General features: G+C 43.1%; 1 protein-coding gene across 1 annotated transcript in view; it reads right to left on the bottom strand.

Moving 5' to 3' along the window:
- arrb1 (arrestin, beta 1) overlaps window positions 1-23,870 on the bottom strand; it is a 39,844-nt gene extending 15,974 nt beyond the window's left edge. Inside the window, exons 1-2 of the mRNA XM_047391898.1 lie at window positions 23,595-23,870; window positions 2,138-2,168 (exon numbers count right to left, since the gene is read on the bottom strand). Coding sequence (XP_047247854.1) covers window positions 2,138-2,168; window positions 23,595-23,614 — 51 coding nt within the window. The 5' untranslated portion in view covers window positions 23,615-23,870. The remainder of the gene's footprint in view (window positions 1-2,137; window positions 2,169-23,594) is intronic.
- Window positions 23,871-26,401: the final 2,531 nt, after the last annotated feature.

Below are 26,401 nucleotides of genomic sequence, written 5' to 3'. Positions count from 1 at the left end.
GATTCACAGTGCAACGAATGAAGCTGCAGGTTCAGCAGAAGCTTTCTGTGAAGAACTGGAACCGGAATGACAGTGAGACCAGTAAGCATCTCCTGCTACCACAGAAACATAACGTCATACAAGATGATGTGTTTGAGCTCTCTGGATGTTTTTTTATGATGTCGTATTCTATGAAAATCTCAATAAATTGAATTTGGCTACATTGTTGCATAACCACCAAGGAACATCGTGTTACTGTGTTGCTTTTAAAATGAAACATTGTATCAAATTGATACTCAGGGCCGGTCCAAAACATCAGAGAACTGAGGTGCTGCTGAGGGCCCTTAAAACAACAGGAGTCTCCCATAAATGCTTGAATTGAACACAGACCATAAATCTAAAATGTTTCTATTTATTTACTGACAATGAAAATTGTATTAAATTTAGTTTGATGGTTTTAGCAAAGATAAATTAAAAGTTTTTTAATTGTTTATGAAAGTTAACTTTGTAAAATAGCAAAGGATAACTGTAGGTTGATTGTTACAGTAGTTACGATCTGATTCTATGAGTTTAATCTTTTCTTTGCGTTTGATCTCCGGTTTGTTCACAAATAAGTTTCAGCAGATAAAAACCACTTATCCCTGATTGCTTTTAAGCTCAGCCAATTAAACTGGGCCCCTGCTCCCAGAATCCACAAAATCTGTATTGAAACTCTGTTAGTGGTGGTGATGGTCTCAACAGGAAGAGGGGCCCCAAATCAAATCCTACTTAAGGCCCCATACAACCTTGGTCCGGCCCTGTTGACACTGATATGTTTATCAACATAAAAAGACAAATTGATACCAACAGTCGCAGTTCTTGCATGAATGGTGACGAGTAACTTTCTTTGTCACTGCCACTGCAGGCCAGTTTGGAAAAATAGTATTTTTTTTATCAAAAATCCTAGTAGGGCATTGTGAAAGTAGCGCCTAGATACTCCAACCAAAGGAAGAGTGGAAGTCAGAGGAGAAATTGCACCTAAGCTCATGTGGAATCAGTGTGACTGACAGCAAACAGATCAGAATCTCCCTCTTCTCAGCAGCAAACAGTACCACCCACCTTCTAATGCCACCCTGGGCCACTGCCCATATAGCCCATATCAAAACCCCCTACAGGATACCCATCAGTTAACCTTAGTTCACTAACACCTGTTTTGAAAAATATCTGTTATCTTATAATTTCACAGTTTTCACTAAAACGAAAAGTTACATTATTTAGTTCAGTGAAAATAGCAAGAAAATATTTTTAATATTTGGTTGTCTGCAGGCCAAGGTAGCCCTTTGTCACCGATTCTGTTTATAACCTTTATGGACAGAATGGACAGTTCTGCCTCAAGTGGGAGAGTTCAAGGATCTTGGGGCTTTGTTCACAAATGAGGGAAAAATGGAGCGGGAGATCGATAGATGGGTTGGTGCTGCGTCAGCAGTGATGCGGGCGCTGAACCAGACTGTTGTGGTAAAGAGAGAGCTGAGCCGAAAGGCGAAGCTCTCGATTTACTGCTCGATCTACGTTTCTACCCTCACCTATGGCCATGACCGAAAGAACGAGATCACGGATACAAGCGGCTGAAAGGAGTTTCCTCCGCAGGGTGTCTGGACTCTCCCTTAGAGATAGGGTGAGAAGCTTGGTCATCTGGGAGGGACTCAGAGTAGAGCCGCTGCTTCTCCACATTGATAGGAGCCAGTTGAGGTGGCTCAGGCATCTGGTTAGGATGCCTCGTGGAAGCCTCCCTTGGGAGGTGTTCCAGGCACGTCCCACCGGGAGGAGGCCCAGGGGACGGCCCCGGACACGCTGGGGGGACTATGTCTCTCGGCTGGCCTGGGAACGCCTTGGGCTCCCCCCGGACGAGCTGGAGGAGGTGTCTGGGGAGAGGGACGTCGGGTCTCTCTGCTTAGGCTGCTGCCCCCATGACCCAACCCCGGAGCGAAAGATGATGGATGGATGGATGGATGGATGGATGGATGGATGGATGGATGGATGGATGGATGGATGGATGGATGGATGGATGGATGGATGGATGGATGGATGGATGGATGGATGTCTGCAGGACTTTGGGTATCTATGATGCACTGTGCAGAAACAAAAACAGAAGATGATTTCCTGAAACTCTGGGACTCACCTTTCCGTTGGGACTGGCCTTCTTAAACACTCTGAAATCAAACAGAAAGACAGAAACAGTTCAGGGGACTTTATTCTGTAATCTGCTTTAAAGTTGATCATTTTCATTATTATTTTATTTACTTTTTGATATTTAGTTTTTATGGACGAACACTGGTTCAAACACAACATTCCCTCAACCGCTCAATGCAATCAACTGTCCACTGTCACCACATGCTTGCTGAGGAGGAGGGATTGCTGCAAAGCCATTTGCTGGGCTTCTTCAGACAGATAACTTCTTACCACTTGGCTTCATAAGAACATTTTAGACTGCGTTGTATTTTTACCCAGGACTGAGTTGAGATGTATGTAACTGCTGTGTTGGACTGGTTTAATGAATATGAACAGCTTGTAAAGTGCTGAATTGGAATTTGCTGCTGCGTAAATAAACTGTGTTAAACTTTTATTTGCTTGTCAACCCCCAAAGGGCCTGGCTAATGATCCAAATCAAATATTCTAACAGGATGTCATGTATCCAAACTCAGAGGCTGGAGTTGGATAAGAGATGAAAAAAACAATGGTAACTCAGATAAATCTGTCAGGAAGCCGATGTGTTCTGCTCAGTGGTCCAGATTAACAGGTTTCTTGTAATACTATAATTTTTTTTCTTTACTTTATTCTATTTTATTTTACAAGGACTAATCCCACTGAGACTCAATATTTTGTTTTGCGAAGACAGCAGCATAACTGCGTACACAAAAAGCTCAACAAGTTGAAAAAGAGCTCATAAAGCAGAAAGGCTAAAAAGACAACAAAACACCGACTACCAGTAGCTTCCTGTAACAGCACATGTACATGCAGTAAACAAGCAACCTGGCAATCTTTCAACTACTTTCTTCCTTTTTTTATACAGTGTCCTGTCCAGCAGGATAGCACTCAGAATTGTTGCCTGAGTGCCAAGAAGAAGCCCAAAAGATTTACTTTCACAAGTGGAGCATTAAGGCTAACGCTATAATGCTCTGCTTGATTTTTACAAAAGAAACTTTATTAGAAACTGCTTTGGGATTATTTCAATTGCAAAGGACACAGAGACAGAAACGAAAAGGAAAGAAAAGCAGCAAGAAAGAGAAAGAGGTTGGGCAAAAATGAAAGAGGGAGAGAAGGAAAAAACAAAAGAGGAGAGAAAAAAGGATCAAGTGAATACAAGATCACTTCAAGATCACATCAGCAGAAACATATATAACAACAGCGTTGTTACCGAAAAGTGCCTGGTACTAATGAATGCAAGATGCATTTAGTGGTAACTGCAGCTCAACATATAAGATCTGTGTATCTGTCAACACCTGAATCTAAACACCTGGGGGTGTAAGTGTGAGCGTGCTTGTGTATTTAAAGTTTCTTCATAAAAATATGCAACAGCGAGCCACAGACCTGCCCCCCTGGATCTGAGACAGAAACGGAGGAAATCTGAACCACAGACATCCAAAGGCCCCCCAGAGAACGGGAACACTGGGGAGACCACCACTGGGACTACCGCTACCCCTCCAGAGAATTGCAGAGGAGAACCCCAGGGGAACTACCCAGCAACAACAGTGCAGACGCCCCAGGGATCTGCAGCGACGAGCCCAGAGGCCCCCGCCAGCAGCCATCTATGTCAGAGCAGATCTAGCCATTGACCCAGACACCCGAGACCTTGGGGCATTTCACTCCACAAGCAGAGGCCCGACAGAGCCAGTGGGCCCACGCCCCAGCAAGCACCCACCAGGAGTGGGCCGGCACACACCAAAACACAGAGCCCCAGACACCGAGAACCACCAATACACCATCGGGCAGAGAAACCAAGAAATAGGCCTCACATTTGATGGGGGGCCTAAACTGATCCAGAAGAGGAAGCAGCCCAAGAACCAACATGACACAAAAAGAGGCACATAAAAACACTCACACCCACACACCCAATGTAAAGACACACAACAATGGACATTGTACACTCACTCACACTTCCTATACATACTCTATACTCCCAGGTCCAGGTACTGATATCCCAGAGGGGTAACCAGCCCCCAGACCCAGGAGGTGGTCCCCTTCCTTCTGGGGTGGAGACAGGCAGACTGCTCCAGCACCAGCCCAGACTAGTGCAGGCACCGCCTTAACCCGAGCAAGACTGGCCCAGACCCCAGCCCCCAATAACCCCCGTCCCCATCTGAAGAGGGGGCCACGTACAAAAGAGGGTCTACCTGGTCCAAACGCCCACCAACCAGAGCTGTCCCAGGATGAAATATTCCCAACCCCCCAATGAATTCCGATCTCAATCCCATTAGCCCCCACCCCCATGAACCTCAACATGAATCTCCCCACAGGGCCACCCCCAACCTGAACACAGATATCAAATAAATGCCCCCGAACCCAAACACCATGAATCCCCTCCCTACAGGGGCACACCCACACAGATGAGCTCCACCCCGAAAAGCCGATAGACACACCCAAATAGGGCAAACTCAACACACAGCCCCACTCCAATCACCCCTGCCGCATCCTGCCCTCCATCACACAACATGCCGTGATGGCAAGTCAAGGAACCAGCGCAGCGCCACCCCAGCCTCTGCCCACAAGCCCAACAGAGCAGACACCACCGAGCACCATGCTCATAACGGGCCCCCTGACCCTACACCAAGTCTGTTCAAATTCACCCGACAAGAGGTCCCTGGCCAGCAGCATGGACCCGCAACCACACAAACACACCGCAACACTGCCAATACGACAGCCCAGGAAGAAACAACAATCAGATCAGCTCCACCATCACCGCTCAGCCAATTTAAATGCAGGTGACCCCACATTCTAAAAGAGGACATAATCCCCCACCCACTCCACATGTACCCCGCTGCAACCCTGCCACAGCATCCTCCAGCCCGCCGTCCCCTGGACATGACAGCCAGCAGAGCAGTTCCCCAATAAGCCCACCTAACCATCTGGTCTACAGCAGCAGTTCCAGCCTGCCCGTCCATGAGAGAGAAACATGCATCAGCTGTGTAGCCGGGTAACCAGGCCAGGCCGACCAACTGCCCCAGGCCTAGCATAACCCACCAGCCACCCCAGTGCAGGTACAATTCAATTCAATTCAGTTTTATTTATATAACACCAATTCACAACACATGTCGTCTCAAGGTTCTTCACAACAGTCAGGTTCATACATTCCAATTAATCCTAACCATTGAACAGTTCAGTCAGATTCAGTTATTTATTCAAATTGGATAAAAAGTTTTTCTATCTAAGGAAACCCAGCAGATTGCATCCAGTCAGTGACTTGCAGCATTCACTCCTCCTGGATGAGCATGTAGAGACAGTGGACAGTCACTGGTGTTGACTTTGCAGCAATCCCTCATACTGAGCATGCATGTAGCGACAGTGGAGAGGAAAAACTCCCTTTTAACAGGAAGAAACCTCCAGCAGAACCAGAACCAGGCTCAGTGTGAGCGGCCATCTGCCACAAGACGTGCTCCACCGCTCCACCCACCCAAATGGGACTGCAGCCCGGCGCCAGGTCGGGGACCAGAACCACAAAAGGAGGCATTGAAGGAAGGCCACCACAACATGCCAAAGATCAGGCACCCTACCAACCCCACGCCTCAACCCCAGAGGAGCCCCAGCATGCCGGCTGCACCAAGCTGGCTGGCCAGCCAGTCCCTCCAACAGAGTGAAGTCACATCCCAATCACCGCCACATACTGTGTGGCCAAGACCAAGAGGGGGAGGAGGAGGAGGAAGAGGATAAAAGAATAAACCTTTATTTCTGAAGTAAAAACTAAATTTAAACCTGAGTTTTTTTTATTCTTATGATTGAAAGACAAAATTTATTCTAAGTAAAATCCAAGATTTTTGTAACTTGTCTCCTCTCTTTCTACTCTCCATTGACTGCTTTAGCTATCGGATCCCTGCTTAACATGTGTATCAATAAAATTTACCAGCTTCTAACAAACCTCAAAAAAAATCTAGACCTGGGAATGTTCTGGGAAAGACCTGGAAAATTGTCCCATTAGGTCCCAACAGACTGATACTCCAATGCAAGAACTTCTGGTCGAAATGCCATTTGTACAGTCTGTAAAGTTCTGCTAAATGGTGGTCATGCAAGCCCAAAGTTTGATTGTGGCAGATATAAAGAATAAATATTTGTTTATGGTAAAAAAAAAAAAGTAAGTACTTTAGATTTAAAGAGACATTTTCACTCTGTTAATAATGGACTAGGTTTGCTGATTACAGCTGCAGTGCTTCAAAGGACATTATTGCATTTTAGCAATAGGGGGGCCCATTAGGGGCGCCCTGAAAAGTTTTTGTCCCGGAAATGTGCTTGATGCGGCCTTACAGATCAGGCAGTTTGAAACCAAACTCAGTTTTCAGGAAAAGTTGCGCCTTACAGCTTTCAACGTCGCAGACAGTAATCATCACTTTCCTTCCTGCTTCTGTAAAACCGCCTGCCTAAACTGCCCCCCCAACCACGCACACACACACCCCCTAACCGCCCTGCCATGCCCCTCCTCTGTGTAATGTGGTCATAAATTAGCTTCTGCGGCTCCATTAGCTCCCAGCTTCCACCTCAATCAGCAGCATCAGGATGGCATGTTACAGGAAACCGCTCAGACTCCTGGGAGAACGCTCAGTGCACAATTAACTGCTCGCCATAAACTCTGTAATTATTCCAATTAGATTTTAACGCCGAGCAGCTCCGCAGTCTCACTTCACAAATCACACCGAGCTGCAGGAGAGGAAATCTGCTAATTAAAGGCAACTTTGAGCACTCAGGTTCTGTGCTTGTTTCTTCCGATCATCGCAGTAAATTAAACTTCATGTTCTAAATCATAGCATTACTTTTTCAGCACCGTTAAGCTTTTAATCAAACCCATCACAGCAGCTGATGAGACATGCAGCTCTGTCGTCTATAAGTGACATTCAGACATACTCAGAATCAGTAAAACTCAACATTTTCATGCAATAAGTGAAGCTTCACTTTGGTCCACCATCTGGATTTGGGTCTGGATAACGTTAAACTCAGGAAGAGGTTGAACTGGAAATCTTAGTCTGGGTTGTTTTACGTACCTGTCTAAAAACGTCTCATGCTGGATAAAAACCAAACTGGACTTTATTATTATGACCTGGTTTAGATTTAATCTGATTGAAAACAATATGGCTGCACAGTGGTGCAGTTGGTAGCACTGTTGCCCTGCAGAAAGAAGGTCCTGGGTTCGACTCCCCGATAGATTGCTTTCTGCATGGAGTTTGCATGTTCTCCCTGTGCATGCGTGGGTTCTCTCTGGGTACTCCAGCTTCCTCCCACAGTCCAAGAATGTGACTGTTAGGTTATTTGTTTTTTCTGAATTGCCCTTAGGTGTGCAGGTTGTTTGTCCCGGGGGTCTCACGGTGCTGCCCTGCCATGGACTGGAGGCCGGTCTAGGACCCTGACTTGGAGAATAATTTGATCTATTTGGAGGAGTTAAAAAAGTAACATTGAATTGAACTATATAAAAATGTAGGATTCAAAAACACTTTTACTGAATAACAATTTTTGTCACAGATTATAGATGGATTGAGGCAGATTCTAATTGACTAAACTGGGCTGTGTCTAACAGGGATGGATTGGAAATAGATTTGTAATCAATATGGCTTCTGATGGACAGAAGAATAATTCAGTTAATAAATGCAGCATGTTCTCAGACTGAAGAAGAAGAAATTGAAACATTGGAAATGGGATGGTTGGTGCTGGAGTCTAAAAGGTTTAAATTTAACATTTATTTTTACTAAATCAGAAACTAGATTTGGTTTGATTTGGGATGAACTTAGACTGAATGAATGGGAATGTGTTAATCTGGAATTGCACAGTAATTACTTTAAAGGTCTTGAATTATGAATTAAACTCTTGATTTTAACTGAATTATGAGGATGGTTAAATTAATGACTAACTGGCATAATGAATTGGTTGACCTTGACTACATTCAGTTCTATTCATTAATACTTTATTAATCCCAAAGGGAAATTAAATGTTGTTGTAGCTCATATCATCCAAGGTTTCTTCAGAGACGTTGTAGATGCTGATGGTTGTGGGCAGGAAGGATCTCCTGTAGCGCTCCATCTTACAGCAGATCTGAAGAAGCCTCTGACTGAAGACACTCTGTTGTTGTAGGACAGTCTCATGAAGAGGATGCTCAGGGTTCTCCATAATGTTCTTCATTTTATGAAGAATCCGTCTTTCCACAATGATCTCCAGAGGTTCCAGAGGAGTCCCCAGAACAGAACCAGCCTTTTTTATCAGCTTGTTGAGCTTTTTTAAGTGATTGGTTCTGATGCTGCTACTCTAGCAGATGATGGGAGAAGAAACAGCACTCCTCACTGCCTGTATGACTAAACAAGAGTAAATTAGACTGAACTGCTGCTGGACCTTTATACTTTAGATGAAACTGGAATGACTTGGGCTTGAACTGGACTCTGGATTCTGATTTAGGTTATAAATGGATTGTATGCGCCTGTTATGGTCGGGACTGAAATATTGTATAGAGGAAAGGGAAATTAATGGTTAGTATGGCTGTATTATAGTTTGGTTAGAACTGGTTGAACTGGGCTAATAAAACTAAAGAAGGCCTGGTTTGATTGAGCTAGACTGAACTGTCTAATAGTTGAATCATCACAGATTTTATCTACAGACAAATTTCTTCTCTGCAACGATGAAGTACATTTCCAGTGAAGTGGTTCTGCACAAATCAAACTGAAAAGAAGCTGAATTGATCGGTCGCAGCTCGTTAAGTCCAATGGTTTTATGTGCTGCTGTGAGGAATCACTTCTCATCACCAGAGTGAGAAGATAAAGCTGCTGAACCCAAGATAAGAAGACTGTAAACAGCATTAAAGATTCATTAGACTAAAACCGAGTGAAACCAACAGAGCAGATATTGAATCAGATTTTGTTTTCAGTTCAGTTCTGACAGCAGACAGAAAGTGATTAGAGTCTAATAACAGATAAATCCTAACCTTCATGTTAGTGCAGTTTTACAGTCAGACAGTGAGAACAAATAACAAAACCAAAGTCCAGGGGAGGAATTATCTGGGAATAAAAAACATTTAAAGTTGGATTTGTTGGTCAAATTCAATCCATCAGATAAACCAAACAAATTATTCATCATGTTTGTTCCCATGATTCCATGGTTTGTAGTGTGGCCAGCAGTTGGCGCTGTAAGCTATGCTCCACATGGCTGCGATAAACCAAGCTCATGAAACTGTGGAAGCAGGTCTGATGTTGGGATGATTTCGACATATCAGTGTGTCGGCCATGTTTGTAAACCAGAAGCAGAAACATCTGATTGATCGTATGATCAAGTATGAGAGGATCCTGTGAACAAAACTCATCAAATGAGCATCAGTTATTTTTATAGAACAAAAATGATGTGAAACTCATAAAGAATCCAACACAGTCCAAATATATTCTGTTTTAATTTAGTGAAAGGATCCACACTGGAGCATCATCTGGGTACCATGCATTGTTCCCTTGTTAAGGTCAATAAAATGTTGCATATCATCTCTGTAAAAATAAATGTGGTCATCATTATCATTACGAGAAAAAAGTTGTGAAAGTTTAGCTGCTTATACCTGGTCCTGTTTGTCTATCTGCCTTCCTACATCTTGAAGAAATTTCTTGACATCAGGTTAAATCTCAGCTATGACCTTTTTAAAAGAATAAACATGAAGTTTGACATCAATATGTCTGTTTTTCTGTCAGATGTGGACAAATTAGGATTTTAGTGGTTTATTAACAGAACCAGAGCTGATTATCATCTATAAGGAGTCACTTCAGTGTTCCTCAGTGCAGTGTTGTAAGACTCCTGATTAATCATTAAAACCTAATCTTTCCCATGTGAAAATCATTTGCTGATATCTTTATGAAACATCTGTGATGTGTTTTGGTAAAGAGCTAGAATTTCTGTTCGGTTCATCGTTTCATTTATTTTCCACTCCTTCCTCCTCTTTCTCTTCTGACATCAGTCCTACAGCTTCATGCTGCTACATGAATGTATCTTTAGACCCAAACTGTGAGCATTAATGACCCTTCAAACAGACTCTTATTGGTTAAAAAAAGCAGCGACCAACCTGAGAGCTCCGACTAGCACAAACCAACCGGATTCTCCAGATTTGGTACCATGGAGCCGGGATTTTTTCTGTTGTATTTACAGCTGCTCACTCAACTGATCAATGAGAGCTTCTGTGTTCCGACTCTATTCAACTGATCAATGAGGACGCCTGACACTGAGGGAACACTAACTGCCGGATCGATACCAGATTGTTGCGTCAGCCTGAATGAAGCTTGAAGACTCCCTGGGCACCGACGCTGCAAAGTTGCATCAGTCAGTTTACACATGATGAATGTTCACCTACATCAGATTCATCTAAACGGACCTGCAAGCCATTCATGCAGTTTAATGCAGGTTTGAAACGTTGTGCTTTCTGCCTCAGAGTGAAGCTCTTTAGATGAAACTTTGGCTTTCTGACCTGTAATCCAAACTGTGGCCACTAAAACAACTGAATATCGATAACTTTAATTACTGAATGCACCTAAATCTTTGGAGAAGCTTTAGGTTTCAACGTTACAATGAAGACAATCTTATTTTCTGTGTTTCTTCTTATATTTCTGTTTCTGCAATGATTTTAGTTCACCTGTAGTGCTGGAAAACTGTGGGAATGTTCTCTGTTTGGAGCTCCACAGCCCATCTCTTCCAGTAGAAATTTCTTCCAAAGTTTTAACAGCTCAGAACGTTGGACTTTTCTGAACTGAACCAGAATTTTGATCCATCTTACAGTGTTAACACAAATCAGATTTATTTGCAAAATGTTCAGCAAATGATTCTGACCCTGTGAAATATTAAAAAACTCATGTCCAAAGCTTCACCTCCACATGTTGATTTTATACATCAGAACGTAGAGATTCTGTCTCCTTCCAGCCAGGGTCTCCTGCTGCTGGAGGACCTACAGTTTTGTACAGTTTTCATTAACTTCTCAGATCTTCCATATAAAATTACTGCAGATGCATCTAATTGGCATGTGTAGTTACCAGAAGGTTCTGACGCTCATAGATCAAGAATCTTTTTGATATGACTTTGAGTTTTCACACAGTGATGATTTGGCTTAAATTCTTGCCCGTATTTCAGTCTGTCACGCTCTGATCGCACAGATTTCAGCATTTTAACTTCTTTAGACTTCAGTTTCGAAGCTTTTTTGGCCGTGAACATATCATTCAGCAGCAAACGCACTGAACCTGCTGCAATCACGAACTACTGAATCTAAACTCGTAATCCAGGATTCCTGAATTTAAAACTTTCAGCTCAGTTTCAATCAGATGAGCTCCATATAAATTAGTGGCCATCCACAGAAAACTGCATGATCCAAAGCATCTGAGTTAGAGCCATCATGTGCAAACATTTTCATTGCATCAGGTGTCCTGATCCTGTCCACGTCTCCCATGTTTAATATTCCCTCCATCCTGATATGAAGCAGCGGAACATCTACGTTCTCTGACTGATCAGAACATTCTGACACCAACTGATCAGTAACTGACCCAATATCTTCCACCAGGACGTTAAAGCTGCTAGCAAAGAAGAATCCGTCCATCTCTGATGAATCCGTCTCCTGGTCTGTGTCTCAGCTGATCAATGGAGAAACTCCACATTTTGCTGATGAGGACCACATCCATTCAACCTGCTGCTGCTCCACTGGCTGCCTGACAAACTCCTCTTTAAAATCTGTGTAACTACTTTCAGTCCCGTCTCCATCTGACTGCAGCTCTGATCTAGAGCCAAAACCAAGAGCTTTACAGGAGGGACAGAGATGTAGGACAAAACGAGACAATAACAGCTGATGTTCCTGCTGGAACATCATGACAACCCTCTTTCTGTTCCTTTAAGAGCTGAAATCATTTGAAGGAGAGATGATTTTTAGGTGAAACTTTTCCACATCTTGGAGTCTGAATATAGGAAACTATTATGATAATATTATGATGGGTGTTTTTATGACCATTTATATTATCATTTAGTTACTTATTTTGTTTTTTATTAGATCATAGAAGAGATATTACCCAATCCTTTACAGAGGAGAAATTAAAGGAACACCTGGAGGATTTATTGATGCTTATTTGTTTTACTACATTTGTTTGGTTGTCTTGGTTGCCTGGAAGACTTTGTTTCTTCCAGAGTCTGAAATAAAGTACTTCAATCAATCAATCAACCATGTGATCAGGAAGCCTCTGATCTGAGAACCATCAGTGATTAAATTTCCTCATTAAACTTATTTCTTCATTTCTTATTTTTATATATTTATATTCTACCTTCACTGCAGCACAGAAGTGACCAAGCTTGTTAAACTGACTCAAAGATCTGACTGATCAACCTGTGCAACCGGTCACCCTTGAACTAATCACCTGGAGCAAAGCAGAGTAAGCTCCACCCTCTGCCTCTGATTGGATGGGCTGACAGATCAAATAAAGTCATGGTGTGCTGCAGCCCTGGATCAGAAAAACGTTTGTTGGAACATTAAACTAAGAAGTTCATGATTGATACATTTATTTATTGAATGAAATCACTTCTGGTCTGAGGTTCAGTGAGTGGGTGTGGCTATCTAGTGCTCCACTCAAGGTGATTGGTTTAAGTTTTACTTGCAGTCCAGGTGAACCAATCAGATGTTTGGGACAGTTTCAATGATAACATGGTGCATGGGAGCTTCCTGGTGTCCACATTTAATTTGTGAATAAAATATTTTATAAACTTTATTTATATCAAACTTAATTAGGCCCGAGCAGCAAGGCCTGCAAGGGCCTATTGTAATCATAAGGTTTCTTATTATTCCGTTTGGTCTATGCGAGGCAATATGGGGACTTTGCCAAGCCCCTAGATGCACACGATTTTACACAAAATTGTCCCCCGACTAAAAAAAATTATTGTTCCTTAATGTCGCCGTGGGTGGGCGTGGCCTAACCACTTAGCCTCGCCCCCAACGTGAGACAGGCCGAACCGTAAGTTGTACAGATCTGAAATTTGGCACACATGTAGAGGTCCTCAAACCAAGAAAAAAAGTCTCCAGGGGGTATGCCCTAAAATGTACAGGAAGTCGGCCATTTTGGGTCAAAGGCCGATTTTGGGCCATTTTTCACTTTTACTCACCTCGAACTTTAACGAACTCCTCCTAGGGATTTTAAACTATCGGCTATCAAAGTTATCAAAATTGTGAGTTTTCGGCCATGTTTAGGGGGCGTGGCCGGGACACAAAAATTGCGTTCGCGCCCAAAGTGAAAAATTGCAATAATTTTCCCAAAGAAACGCCAAATCACACCAAAGTTGGAATGAAGGAGGACCTTCGGGTTCCCGACAATCCTATGGGGTCATATGCTGACATCATCAAAGCCACGCTCCCTGAGAACAGGAAGTCACTTTTTTTACTGGGAAAGGCCGCTATCTGCCTGTCTACATTCAATCCGCTTGAAACTGGAGTTGCGAATTTTGACGTCATGCCATGGCCATACGTTTGGCTCTAATTTCCACATACATCATCTGATCCACACCAAATTCAATGTGATTGATCCTAGTCCAGTCCCCAAAACAGATTTGATGACATATTTGGTGGGCGTGGCCTAATTTGTCCACAGCGCCCCCTAGAAAATTTTTAAAAATCAGCCCCAAGCCATGTTTTGACCGAGGATTGTGACATTTGGTACACATATGTAACTTCTCAGGACCTACAAAAAAGTCTCTTGGAGCGTTGGTCCAAACCCAACAGGAAGTCGGCCATCTTGGATTGAAGTTGCCATTTTGACCCTGTTTTGGGTATTTCTAGCCCGCATATCTGAGCGAACTCCTCCTACAAGTTTTGACTTAGAGACTTGAAAATCACTCAGTTTACTCTTAAGGGATTGAGGATCAAAAGTTATCAAAAGATTTTAGATACATGAAAACGTGTGGGCGTGGCTAAGCCTCAAAATATGACTTCTTGCCATAAAAAAGGAAATTGACATAGCTCCTACAAGGAAAGTCACAGAGACCTGAAACCTTCTGGGATTGATCTGCTTCTAGGCCTCAACAATATTCACTGATCAGATGCTGACATCATAGAAGCCCCGCCCCCTGAGAACAGGAAGTGTCATGTTTTCCTTTACAGAGTCAATTTTTGATGTTCTTCACCTAATCAATGTGAAACTGTCCCAAGTAACAGATAACATGATGCTCTTAAGACAGTCGCCAGTACTGACTGGGGGTGTGGCTATGATGGCGTGGCGAATTCTGATGTCACGCCACTGTCATATGTTTGGCTCTAAATTACACATGCATGGTCCGATTCACTCCAAAATAAATATGGTTGATCTTTGTCAGCCCCCAAACAGTTCTATTGGATTGCATTGAAATTTGGATCAACAGCGCCCCCTAGGACATTTCAAGTGCTCTATCTCCCTCATACATCATCGGATCCACTTGAAATGTAGTATACATGATCAGGGATCAATGCTGAACATGTTGGCACAGGCAATTCATGATGTTGTTTTAGCCCCGCCCACTAACAAAGAAGTGTGCAGCTTCCATCTGGAATTTACTCCAGATTTTGAATGCTTCTCCGCAGACCAAAACTCTGCATGACCAAAGATCATATGACATATTGCTCACAGTGCCACCTAGTTGCGACGTGTTGAAATCAAGCAGTGTCATCACCGGTGGCGTGTAGGAGGCGATGCCAGGCTCCTGCGGTCGCTGCACAGGCCGAGTTGCCCTGAGGTGCGAGGGCCTTCAATGCAGCTTGCAGCTTTAATTTAAATTACATTTATTATGTGAAAAATTAAAGCCTGTTTTTTAGGTATTATTTTATTTTATTTATTAGTTTTGACCCTGTTCTGCTTTAAAGTCAGGACAGAACAGAAACCAGAAAAGGACAAAAAAACTGATCATCGGTCAACAGGAATCTATCTGAAGTTACTATTCCACACAAGCCACGAATAATAGGAATTACTACATTTTAGGATTCATAAGGATGCTTGGAACTTTGCAAATATTTGGGTCCAATCTGTGATTCAGTTATGACACCGGTCTAATAGGTAGAGATAAACTGTGAAATTCAGCTTGATTCACATGAGTATAGTTAAGAATTCGGTACTATTAACAAGAATCTACTAAGAATACCGTAGGAACATTAAAAATATGCCAAATGCATCTAAGAATCAGCTTAAATGTGATTAAATGTGAACTGGTTACTGTTATTACAAATTTTCCATCCAGATATAAAAAGTGAAGATGGACCATCATAACTGTTGATGTTTAGAAGTTAAAATGTTTTAAGTGAAGTGATTATTTTTGGACATAAAATGTAATTAGAAACTAAATAAAAAATTAATTTTACTTTGTTTTAAATGTGTTATTAAAAAAAATAGTTATGTTTTTTCATTTTTAATGAATTACTTTCCTTATTTCCTATATTTATCCAACGGCGTAGGTGAGATTCGGAAGGTTTTAGGGGTAGAATGGCCCTGAGAGGTCGAGACAATGCTTGACGAATCCCAACCAAGTTAAGAACATACAAGAATGCTTACGAATCAATTAGGAATCGGTTACGATACCTAAGAATGAACCAGGAATTTGTTAAGAATTAACTGAGATTTTTTGTTAGACACCAACATTTTGAACAGCTGAAAACATTTCCCACCCATTCCAAATGGCTCAAGAATTGCAAGAACTCCCTAGAAATAAAATATGAATCAGTTGCAAATTCGGACATTATTGTGATTAGCAGAAGAAATCTTGTGGGTCATTATTTCACATGTTTGTAAGTTTGGACTCCAGGATTTGCAGGAGTTTCTAGGTGGGTGTTTGTGTTTTAGATCTGATGTTTCTTGAATGCAGGTAAGCTGAAAGCTTTTTCACTTTTTGTAACTGCAAAGTTTTACGCCTCAAGGTTCTGGTGACCCAGTAAATGTGTCATTCAGAAATAATCTGTGGGTTTTTATCTGGATATGCAGAGAGTTTAACGAGTGGGTCAGAACTCATTAACCTGCAGAGCATCAGTTAAAAACCGGAGACATCCGAAACTTAGAGCTGCAGGGTGGAGCTGATGGTGCAGGCTCATGGAACTGCTGGTGTGGTCAGACACCAACAGCCCAGTTGAACTGGTTTTAAGAAGTCCATCAGTGGGAGGAGATGATTTGATGCAGAGACAGAAAGATGAGAAAACATTTCCCCTGATTTCTGTTTGTTAACAAGTTATTGTGGTTTAAAGCTGCAAAGACCAGCACGGTGCTGGGATCTCACCAGTAACACCAGTAAATCTGACCTTGACTGGATGATTCTCACAGTCAAAGTGTTCTGGCTCTGCTGAAGTTTGGCTTAAAGCAGCTTGTTGTTGTGATGATGCTGGAACTGCATCACTCTGAGCTGCTCAGTATGTCAGAGCCGTCGCACTGAACTCATTAAGATTCTCCCGACACGACCCGCTCAGATCATCGAGGCTGAAAACACAGAGGAACACGCTGAGACCCACAGAAACCTACAGAAATACACAGAGACCCACAGAAATACACCTTGGCCAGCAGAAACACACTGAGACCCACTCCATACTCACATGATGACATCACACAGACGCCGCAGATTTCTTGGCTGAACATCGGAACCAGAATCAACTTCATTCTCCAAGTTTGTGCACACAAACAGAAAATTACTTTGGTTCCACTTTCCTCTCAGTGAAGACATTTTAGATATAAATATATAACAGAAATCAAATTAAAAAGGTTTTATTTGTAATTAAGTATACAGGTCCTTCTCAAAATATTAGCATATTGTGATAAAGTTCATTATTTTCTATAATGTAATGATGAAAATTTAACATTCATATATTTTAGATTCATTGCACACTAACTGAAATATTTCAGGTCTTTTATTGTCTTAATACGGATGATTTTGGCATACAGCTCATGAAAACCCAAAATTCCTATCTCACAAAATTAGCATATTTCATCCGACCAATAAAAGAAAAGTGTTTTTAATACAAAAAACGTCAACCTTCAAATAATCATGTACAGTTATGCACTCAATACTTGGTCGGGAATCATTTTGCAGAAATGACTGCTTCAATGCGGCGTGGCATGGAGGCAATCAGCCTGTGGCACTGCTGAGGTCTTATGGAGGCCCAGGATGCTTCGATAGCGGCCTTTAGCTCATCCAGAGTGTTGGGTCTTGAGTCTCTCAACGTTCTCTTCACAATATCCCACAGATTCTCTATGGGGTTCAGGTCAGGAGAGTTGGCAGGCCAATTGAGCACAGTGATACCATGGTCAGTAAACCATTTACCAGTGGTTTTGGCACTGTGAGCAGGTGCCAGGTCGTGCTGAAAAATGAAATCTTCATCTCCATAAAGCTTTTCAGCAGATGGAAGCATGAAGTGCTCCAAAATCTCCTGATAGCTAGCTGCATTGACCCTGCCCTTGATAATACACAGTGGACCAACACCAGCAGCTGACACGGCACCCCAGACCATCACTGACTGTGGGTACTTGACACTGGACTTCTGGCATTTTGGCATTTCCTTCTCCCCAGTCTTCCTCCAGACTCTGGCACCTTGATTTCCGAATTACATGCAGAATTTGCTTTCATCCGAAAAAAGTACTTTGGACGACTGAGCAACAGTCCAGTGCTGCTTCTCTGTAGCCCAGGTCTGGGGAATGCGGCACCTGTAGCCCATTTCCTGCACACGCCTGTGCACGGTGGCTCTGGATGTTTCTACTCCAGACTCAGTCCACTGCTTCCGCAGGTCCCCCAAGGTCTGGAATCGGCCCTTCTCCACAATCTTCCTCAGGGTCCGGTCACCTCTTCTCGTTGTGCAGCGTTTTCTGCCACACTTTTTCCTTCCCACAGACTTCCCACTGAGGTGCCTTGATACAGCACTCTGGGTACAGCCTATTCGTTCAGAAATGTCTTTCTGTGTCTTACCCTCTTGCTTGAGGGTGTCAATAGTGGCCTTCTGGACAGCAGTCAGGTCGGCAGTCTTACTCATGATTGGGGTTTTGAGTGATGAACCAGGCTGGGAGTTTTAAAGGCCTCAGGAATCTTTTGCAGGTGTTTAGAGTTAACTCGTTGATTCAGATGATTAGGTTCATAGCTCGTTTAGAGACCCTTTTAATGATATGCTAATTTTGTGAGATAGGAATTTTGGGTTTTCATGAGCTGTATGCCAAAATCATCCGTATTAAGACAATAAAAGACCTGAAATATTTCAGTTAGTGTGCAATGAATCTAAAATATATGAATGTTAAATTTTCATCATGACATTATGGAAAATAATGAACTTTATCACAATATGCTAATTTTTTGAGAAGGACCTGTATAAAATACAGATGAGGTTGAATCAGTGCAACACCCATGACGAGAATCTCCTGTTTCACCACATCCCAAAGATGCTCTGTTGGACTAAGGTTTGGTGACTGTGGAGACCACTGGAGTTCAGAGAACCGATTGCGATGGTCCAGAAACCAGTGGATTTGATCTTATTGACATGGAGCATTATCCTGCTGGAAGGAACCATCAGAAGACGGGTCCACTGTGGTCATACAGGGATGGAGAGACTCAGGAACGCTGCTGGTTTTAAATCACACTCAGTTGGTACCAAAGAATGCCAAGAAAATATCCCCCATACCATGAAACCACCACCACCAGCCTGACCCGCTGGCACAAGGCCGGAGAGAGCTATGCTACATGTTGCTCACAACAAGCAACTGATATACCTAATAAAGTGGCATCCATCCATCCATCCATCCAAAACAGGGGCCAGAGTTTCTCCCTTAGTTGGAGGAGTTTCAGTTTGGTGTTCTTGAGTGATGGTTGGATGGAACAGAGCAGAGCTGTATGTTAGAGCTCTGGATTTAGCTGAAGTAGTTCATCTAATCACGAGGCCTTCTGGAGCTTTTCTGGGTGTGTCCTACTGGCAACAGACCCAAAACTCACTGGAGGAACTGTACAGGTCCTTCTCAAAATATTAGCACATTGTGATAAAGTTCATTATTTTCCATAATGTCATGATGAAAATTTAACATTCATATATTTTAGATTCATTGCACACTAACTGAAATATTTCAGGTCTTTTATTGTCTTAATACGGATGATTTTGGCATACAGCTCATGAAAACCCAAAATTCCTATCTCACAAAATTAGCATATTTCATCCGACCAATAAAAGAAAAGTGTTTTTAATACAAAAAACGTCAACCTTCAAATAATCATGTACAGTTATGCACTCAATACTTGGTCGGGAATACTTTGGCAGAAATGACTGCTTCAATGCGGCGTGGCATGGAGGCAATCAGCCTGTGGCACTGCTGAGGTCTTATGGAGGCCCAGGATGCTTCGATAGCAGCCTTTAGCTCATCCAGAGTGTTGGGTCTTGAGTCTCTCAACGTTCTCTTCACAATATCCCACAGATTCTCTATGGGGTTCAGGTCAGGAGAGTTGGCAGGCCAATTGAGCACAGTGATACCATGGACAGTAAACCATTTACCAGTGGTTTTGGCACTGTGAGCAGGTGCCAGGTCGTGCTGAAAAATGAAATGTTTATCTCCATAAAGCTTTTCAGCAGATGGAAGCATGAAGTGCTCCAAAATCTCCTGATAGCTAGCTGCATTGACCCTGTCCTTGATAAAACACAGTGGACCAACACCAGCAGCTGACACGGCACCCCAGACCATCACTGACTGTGGGTACTTGACACTGGACTTCTGGCATTTTGGCATTTCCTTCTCCCCAGTCTTCCTCCAGACTCTGGCACCTTGATTTCCGAATGACATGCAGAATTTGCTTTCATCCAAAAAAAGTACTTTGGACCACTGAGCAACAGTCCAGTGCTGCTTCTCTGTAGCCCAGGTCAGGCGCTTCTGCCGCTGTTTCTGGTTCAAAAGTGGCTTGACCTGGGGAATGCGGCACCTGTAGCCCATTTCCTGCACACGCCTGTGCACGGTGGCTCTGGATGTTTCTACTCCAGACTCAGTCCACTGCTTCCGCAGGTCCCCCAAGGTCTGGAATCGGCCCTTCTCCACAATCTTCCTCAGGGTCCGGTCACCTCTTCTCGTTGTGCAGCGTTTTCTGCCACACTTTTTCCTTCCCACAGACTTCCCACTGAGGTGCCTTGATACAGCACTCTGGGAACAGCCTATTCGTTCAGAAATGTCTTTCTGTGTCTTACCCTCTTGCTTGAGGGTGTCAATAGTGGCCTTCTGGACAGCAGTCAGGTCGGCAGTCTTACCCATGATTGGGGTTTTGAGTGATGAACCAGGCTGGGAGTTTTAAAGGCCTCAGGAATCTTTTGCAGGTGTTTAGAGTTAACTCGTTGATTCAGATGATTAGGTTCATAGCTCGTTTAGAGACCCTTTTAATGATATGCTAATTTTGTGAGATAGGAATTTTGGGTTTTCATGAGCTGTATGCCAAAATCATCCGTATTAAGACAATAAAAGACCTGAAATATTTCAGTTAGTGTGCAATGAATCTAAAATATATGAATGTTAAATTTTCATCATGACATTATGGAAAATAATGAACTTTATCACAATATGCTAATATTTTGAGAAGGACCAGTATATTCATTCACATCCAACCAAAATGAATGCGTAGATGAATGTTCTAGTTTCAAACCTAAGAAACGAATGAATAACAGCAGCTGGAGAACGGGGGAAAAGAGGGAACCTGACAGAAATAATGGAAAAACAGAACTTTAATAAATCCAACAAACACAAAAGGAGCCGTGGGGAAAATGGAGCTTACACTGAGCCAAACCTTCATGACTGGAGAACTGAACCTGCAGCGAACGTTTTTCCAGTTGTTCTGACGGCATCATTCAGAACCTTTACTCAGTTAATTTACCTTCGCTTTAAACAGCTCCATCCTGAAGGGTTTCCTCATGTTTCAGAGTAAAGGAGCAAACATGATGAGCTCCCACAGAGACTGCATGGTGGATGGAAGCAGAACATGAATTATTGATCCAGTATCTCTCTGACATGATGGGAAATCTGCTGCTTCATGAAGCCGATGAAGCAGAGCAGCTTGTCTGGATTCTTTCTTCTTCCAGACCATCCTGCTCCTCAACATTTTAACCAAACACCGCTAAGAAACCTTCACCAAACGTCCAATCAGTTCCTGACTGTTTCAGTGACGCAGAAGACTGCTTCTTCTGTCAGAATATTACCAGGACAAACCGGAGCAGAAATTACAGATCATTAAAAGTCAGCTTTTATTTAAAAACAGAAGAAGGCCTCACATTGAGCTCAGCAGCAGGTTCAGGAATCCAGATTCAGTGATGATAAATAGTTGAAATAGTCCTTTAAACACGACAACGATTTGATGAAACTGAATCTATAGGTTTGAAGTTTTCATTTCCAAATTGCTTCCGGACTTCATCCTTCCTCCAATCTTCGGTCTCTGTGCTGCCTTGATTCCTGGGTTCTGGCCCATTTTGGGTCCAACCCTGAGGCATCTCCCATCCTCCTCGGGCTCAATCCAATACTTCAGGGTGTCTATTCTCTGCTCTGCTAAAGTGGAGATCATGAAGTCCTCACTGGAACCAGGCTCTGTTCCCTCCTCTTCAAACTGGGTTCTGGCTCCCTTCTTCTAAACAGACCAGGTTTGGACCCACAGGATTATGGCAACCTTTGGCTGACTTAGAACCTTCCCGTTCTCCACACACCTGCTGATTCTGGACACTTTAGTCTTCTAAAGCTTCGTGACCTTTCTGCTGCATCTGACAAGCTTCCTCAGACCATCCATCTCGTTCTCCTGTCTCATCGGTTCATCTCGCTCTTGGTGTAAATCCTTCTGATCTAACAGGAATCAGTTGGCCGCCACAGCTAACTCTCTTCATTGTACAGCCCAGATCAATCAAGGAGTGCCTCAAGGCTGTGTCTGAAAACCTCAACTGTTTCAAATGATCTTCAACCATGGTCCCGGATTTTATTCACATCTTTATGATACAAGGATCTGCTTCAGCACCAAACCATCCAGTGAGTTCCCCACACTCAAACAGTCTTTGCTCAACTGTCCCTTGGTCTGAACTTCATAGCAGTGGAACAAAGTTCTAGTCATGCTCTGACTGTCCATCCCTGAGCCTGTGGCAGTAGCTCTTTTTCCTGCTTCCAAACCTCCAGTCCAGATTACTGCAGTGGAGTGACAACACACCCCTCATGCAGCTTCAGCACCTTCCTGTTGGCTCTCAGATCTGCTGCTGAATTCTTCGTCCTGACTAATGACCAATCCTCTTCATGGTTTTTCTTCACAGTTCCTCTCTGGCCTCTTTCATCCCCTCGTTGAACTTCTGATTCAGGACTTGCCTCTGTTCCTCACACCAGAATAAAAACTTCCAGTGTTGCATCCTGGACTATCTGGAAAGCTTCTACTGAATACTAAACATTAATTGGGGTGTAGAACCTTCTTCGGTTACTGCTGTGGTTTTCTGGGTTTATTCTTGCCTACTTGAGATCAATTTAATCAGTATTAGTAGTAATATTATATTGGCAAAGACTAGATAGGACTCTGGAGGGAATTAGCTTGAAGGTAAAAGTTGAGTTAGACCTCCTTCACACTGGTTAAAGACCCCATAATGATCTTAAAGATTTGATCTGTGTGAGAAACACCAGAACTTAACACCTTTGAGTCTGATCAAATCGATCCAATTTTTCCGTTTTATGTTCATCAAATCTTTCTCTTCCAGGCAGTTCTCTTCCTAGAGTTAATCAAAGATTTCAGACAGCAAGAACAAGATGAAGGAAAACGCTGCAGAAGCAGGAAAAACTGAACCCGGTTTCGGGCAGCTTAAACCATCAGTCCATCATTCACCTCAGAACTTCAATGTTCTGCCTCAGTTTTCCTGCACATCAAAGCTATTGAGGGTTTGGTTCTGTTCCCAGCAAGGAACAGATGTGAGGGAACGTTTCTGGAGTCAAAGGGCTGGTATGAGGACAGAGCTTTGGTATCCACAACATTTCCTGGGGATTTTACTTGAGTTTCTGGTTTTTATCTCATCCTTACGACACAGAATGCGTCGCTGTGTCAGGATTTCTGTCAGATCTCCTGAGGATTCACACATGGACCATCTTCAATAAAAATTATGCATTAGCTCTATTTTACAACCAAGGACAACGTGCACTGATGTATTTGGAGTTAAAGGGTCCAGCAGCAACACAGCAGCCTGGTTTCCCTGGATCGGCCTTTAAATCCTGAAATCAGGGACCTCGCTGTACGCAGAGGCAGGTCCTCAGCTTCCTGTCTCTGTGTCAGCCGTCAAAATAAGAGACAGAAATGTGGAAAATGTTTGTGTTGAAGCTGACAGAGTGTGGCTCACACAGACGTCACTCTCCTCGAGGTTCTGACCCGTTACGTAAGATTACAGCACCTACACATGAACAGAACCGAAGCAGAACCGACAGAAAGGAATTAAAGAGAATAAATCCCACCTGGTTCCTTTATCTCCCATCCTGACGACACAGACGAGCCGACGGCAGCCGGACACAGAGAGATGCAGGAGGAAAAGGAGCAGCAGCAGCAGGAGGAGGAGGAGGATGATGGGGGGATGCCGTCACCGTGGAAACAGGGGGGAGGACGTCTCTCTCTATATCTCTCAGGAAGCCGTCGTCATCCCGTCAGATTGTCTTCAGAGGGAGGAAAAACCACCTTCTGATCTCAGACTGAATGTAGACCCGAGTGAAGCTACTGCTCCTCCTCTTCCTCCTCCTCTCCCTCCCCTTCGTGTCTCCCTCTCGCCCTGTCAGCCTCATTAGTAGGAAGATGTGTTAAAACATGACACCCCGAGGACACATTATATTTCTGCCTCTGACTGCAGCATCCTGCTGTCCTCCACCTCCGACTGATGGAGATAGACTGATCAAATTTAATTAGATTTGACCTCCAGGGGGATCTGATTTGAGATGTTCAAATGTTAAGGAACAGGAGGATCAGAATGGGATTATTTTTTAGTAATTTATCATTTAGAGGTTTTTTTCTGCTGACATAAATGATTTTGACATGAAAAACAACTTACATATTTTCAGCCTGTAAAATGTTAATTCTACACCCTAACATCTACCTTCTTCTGGTAAATGGAGGCTCTATCTCCTTTCATTCACACGAGGTCGTAATGATCCACATTCTAAGGTGCACCACAGGACTCTGTGTGAAGACCTTACTTTGTGTTTAACTTGATTTCCTCCTACATGATAACATTCTACAGGAACAAAGGTGAAGCTCAGAATATATGCAGATGTTAATCTGTTCTGCATTTTGTGTTCTTGTCCAGCCAGAGATCTGAGGATAGCTCCATCCTAAAGCTGCAGCTGCTGCAAACATGCAAACACACTCGCTGCAAAGAACGGTTGAGCACCCAGAAAAGGTGCTCCAAGATTGGTACAGATGCACATTTTATGTGCGAATCAAGATCATTTGATTTACAAGAAGCAGTTTAGAGTGGACCACTGAGGGCATCACTGACTGGTGCCAGCAGAACATCTTGATCAATGTGGAAAAAACCAAGGAGCTGGTGATGGTTATCCACAGCCGCAGACCCACCACACTGACACCGGTGAATATCCAGGGAATGACCTGGATGTTCACCTGAACAATACACTGGAGTCTCTACTCTATACAGGAAGCGTCAGAGCAGACTCCACCTGCTAAGGATACTATGGTGTAGTATGTTGGAGCAGCAGCTTATCTGCAGCTGAGAGGAAGCGGTTAGAGAAGCTCACCAGGATGCCCCCTGGGAGACAGGACTCTAGCAAACATAACATCTCCTACCCCATGTATGAAGACAGACTGCTGCATCCCAGGTGCGTGAAGGAGCGTTATCACTGGTCCTTCCTTCCAGCAGCTACAGACACTATAACCATCACTGCTCCAACTCAGTACGTTTACAGTTGTTCATACTCCTCTATGTTGTTTCTTATTTATAGTCATTAAGACTTTTTAAATCACCCTACGCAGTAATTTTATCTGAGATCATTTTAATACATTCGCAGTCTTATCCCTGCTCTTATTCTTACTTTTCATTTTTATAATTTTATCTTTGTATGAATCTTCCTGCTTCTTTCCCACTGAGGGACAAAAAAAGGAGATTTATATTCTATTCGGGCGTGTTGACATGAAATTCAGAGCATTTATTGGTACCAACTTAAGAAATCCACACATACACAGATTTTTAGGGCAAGTTAATATTTAGATAATGTGTAATAAAGTGGAATGACAGAATAAATATGGAACATGCTTCCTGAAATGTATTCAGAACTTAGTAGCTTTGTTTGCAGAGACAGATTTAAGACGTCTCCTGTCTGGAGACATTAGCTGCATGCGCTGCTCAGGTGTGATTTTGGCCTGTTCTTCCACATAAACCATCTTGTCTTGAAGGCTATTGGATGTTCTTCTCTGCACCGTGATCTTGTTGAAATGCAGCCAGGTGATTGACCAGCTCCTTCTAGGGGCTTCATTTTCTTTCTATGAAACCAGCTGAGAGGTTCCTGTGTTTGGGATCATCATCTCACTGAAGAAATACCCCCACAGTTCAGCTTCAGATTTTAACCAATAATATTCTGGTACACGCCCACACCGTATCATATTCTTCTTCCTAAAAATCATTGCAATGGTTTGACTTGTACTCGGTCCACCCTGAAAAGAGAACGGTTCAAATAAATCCAAATAGCTCAGAAGTAATGATACGTTGTTGCTCATGATGAGAGGCTTGAAACGCAGACTGTAAACCTGGTTTCAACCAAATTAGTTTTAATTAAAGAATCTAAACAAAACTAGAAGCAGGTGGCAGAAACGCGTCCAGTTTATGAAATCTGAAGATTCCTCGATCATCTGAAGGTCAGAGGTCATCAGTTCAGAGGCAGCAGCTGGTCCTCATTAATGATCTCAGTGTGAAACAGCCTGCAGGGTGAAGCTCCTCATCATCAGCTGATGTTTTTAAAGGTCGACGTCACTTCAGCAGTTTGTCAAGGAGAGACGAAAACCCTCGAGGCAACAATAACCGAGAGGACAGCCAGGAATCAGTGTTCAGCTTCAGAAACGGAGACATTTTAAAGCAGTTTTTTATTTCACACCTCAGAGATGAGAAGTTGCTGCTGCTTCCTGAAGAAGCTCTGAAACACGAGCAGAACATAGGAAACAGATGTTTCAGTCCACACCGGTTCTGTGTTTTCCCCTGATTGTCTGGTCACATTTGTCATTGGTTCCCCCTGCTGTTCAGTTTTTGTATTTAAGCCCGTTTCCT

The sequence above is a fragment of the Girardinichthys multiradiatus genome, chromosome 18, assembly GCF_021462225.1.
Source record: "Girardinichthys multiradiatus isolate DD_20200921_A chromosome 18, DD_fGirMul_XY1, whole genome shotgun sequence".
In the NCBI taxonomy this organism is placed as follows: Eukaryota; Metazoa; Chordata; class Actinopteri; order Cyprinodontiformes; family Goodeidae; genus Girardinichthys; species Girardinichthys multiradiatus.
This window is presented reverse-complemented; position numbering and strand designations above follow the sequence as displayed.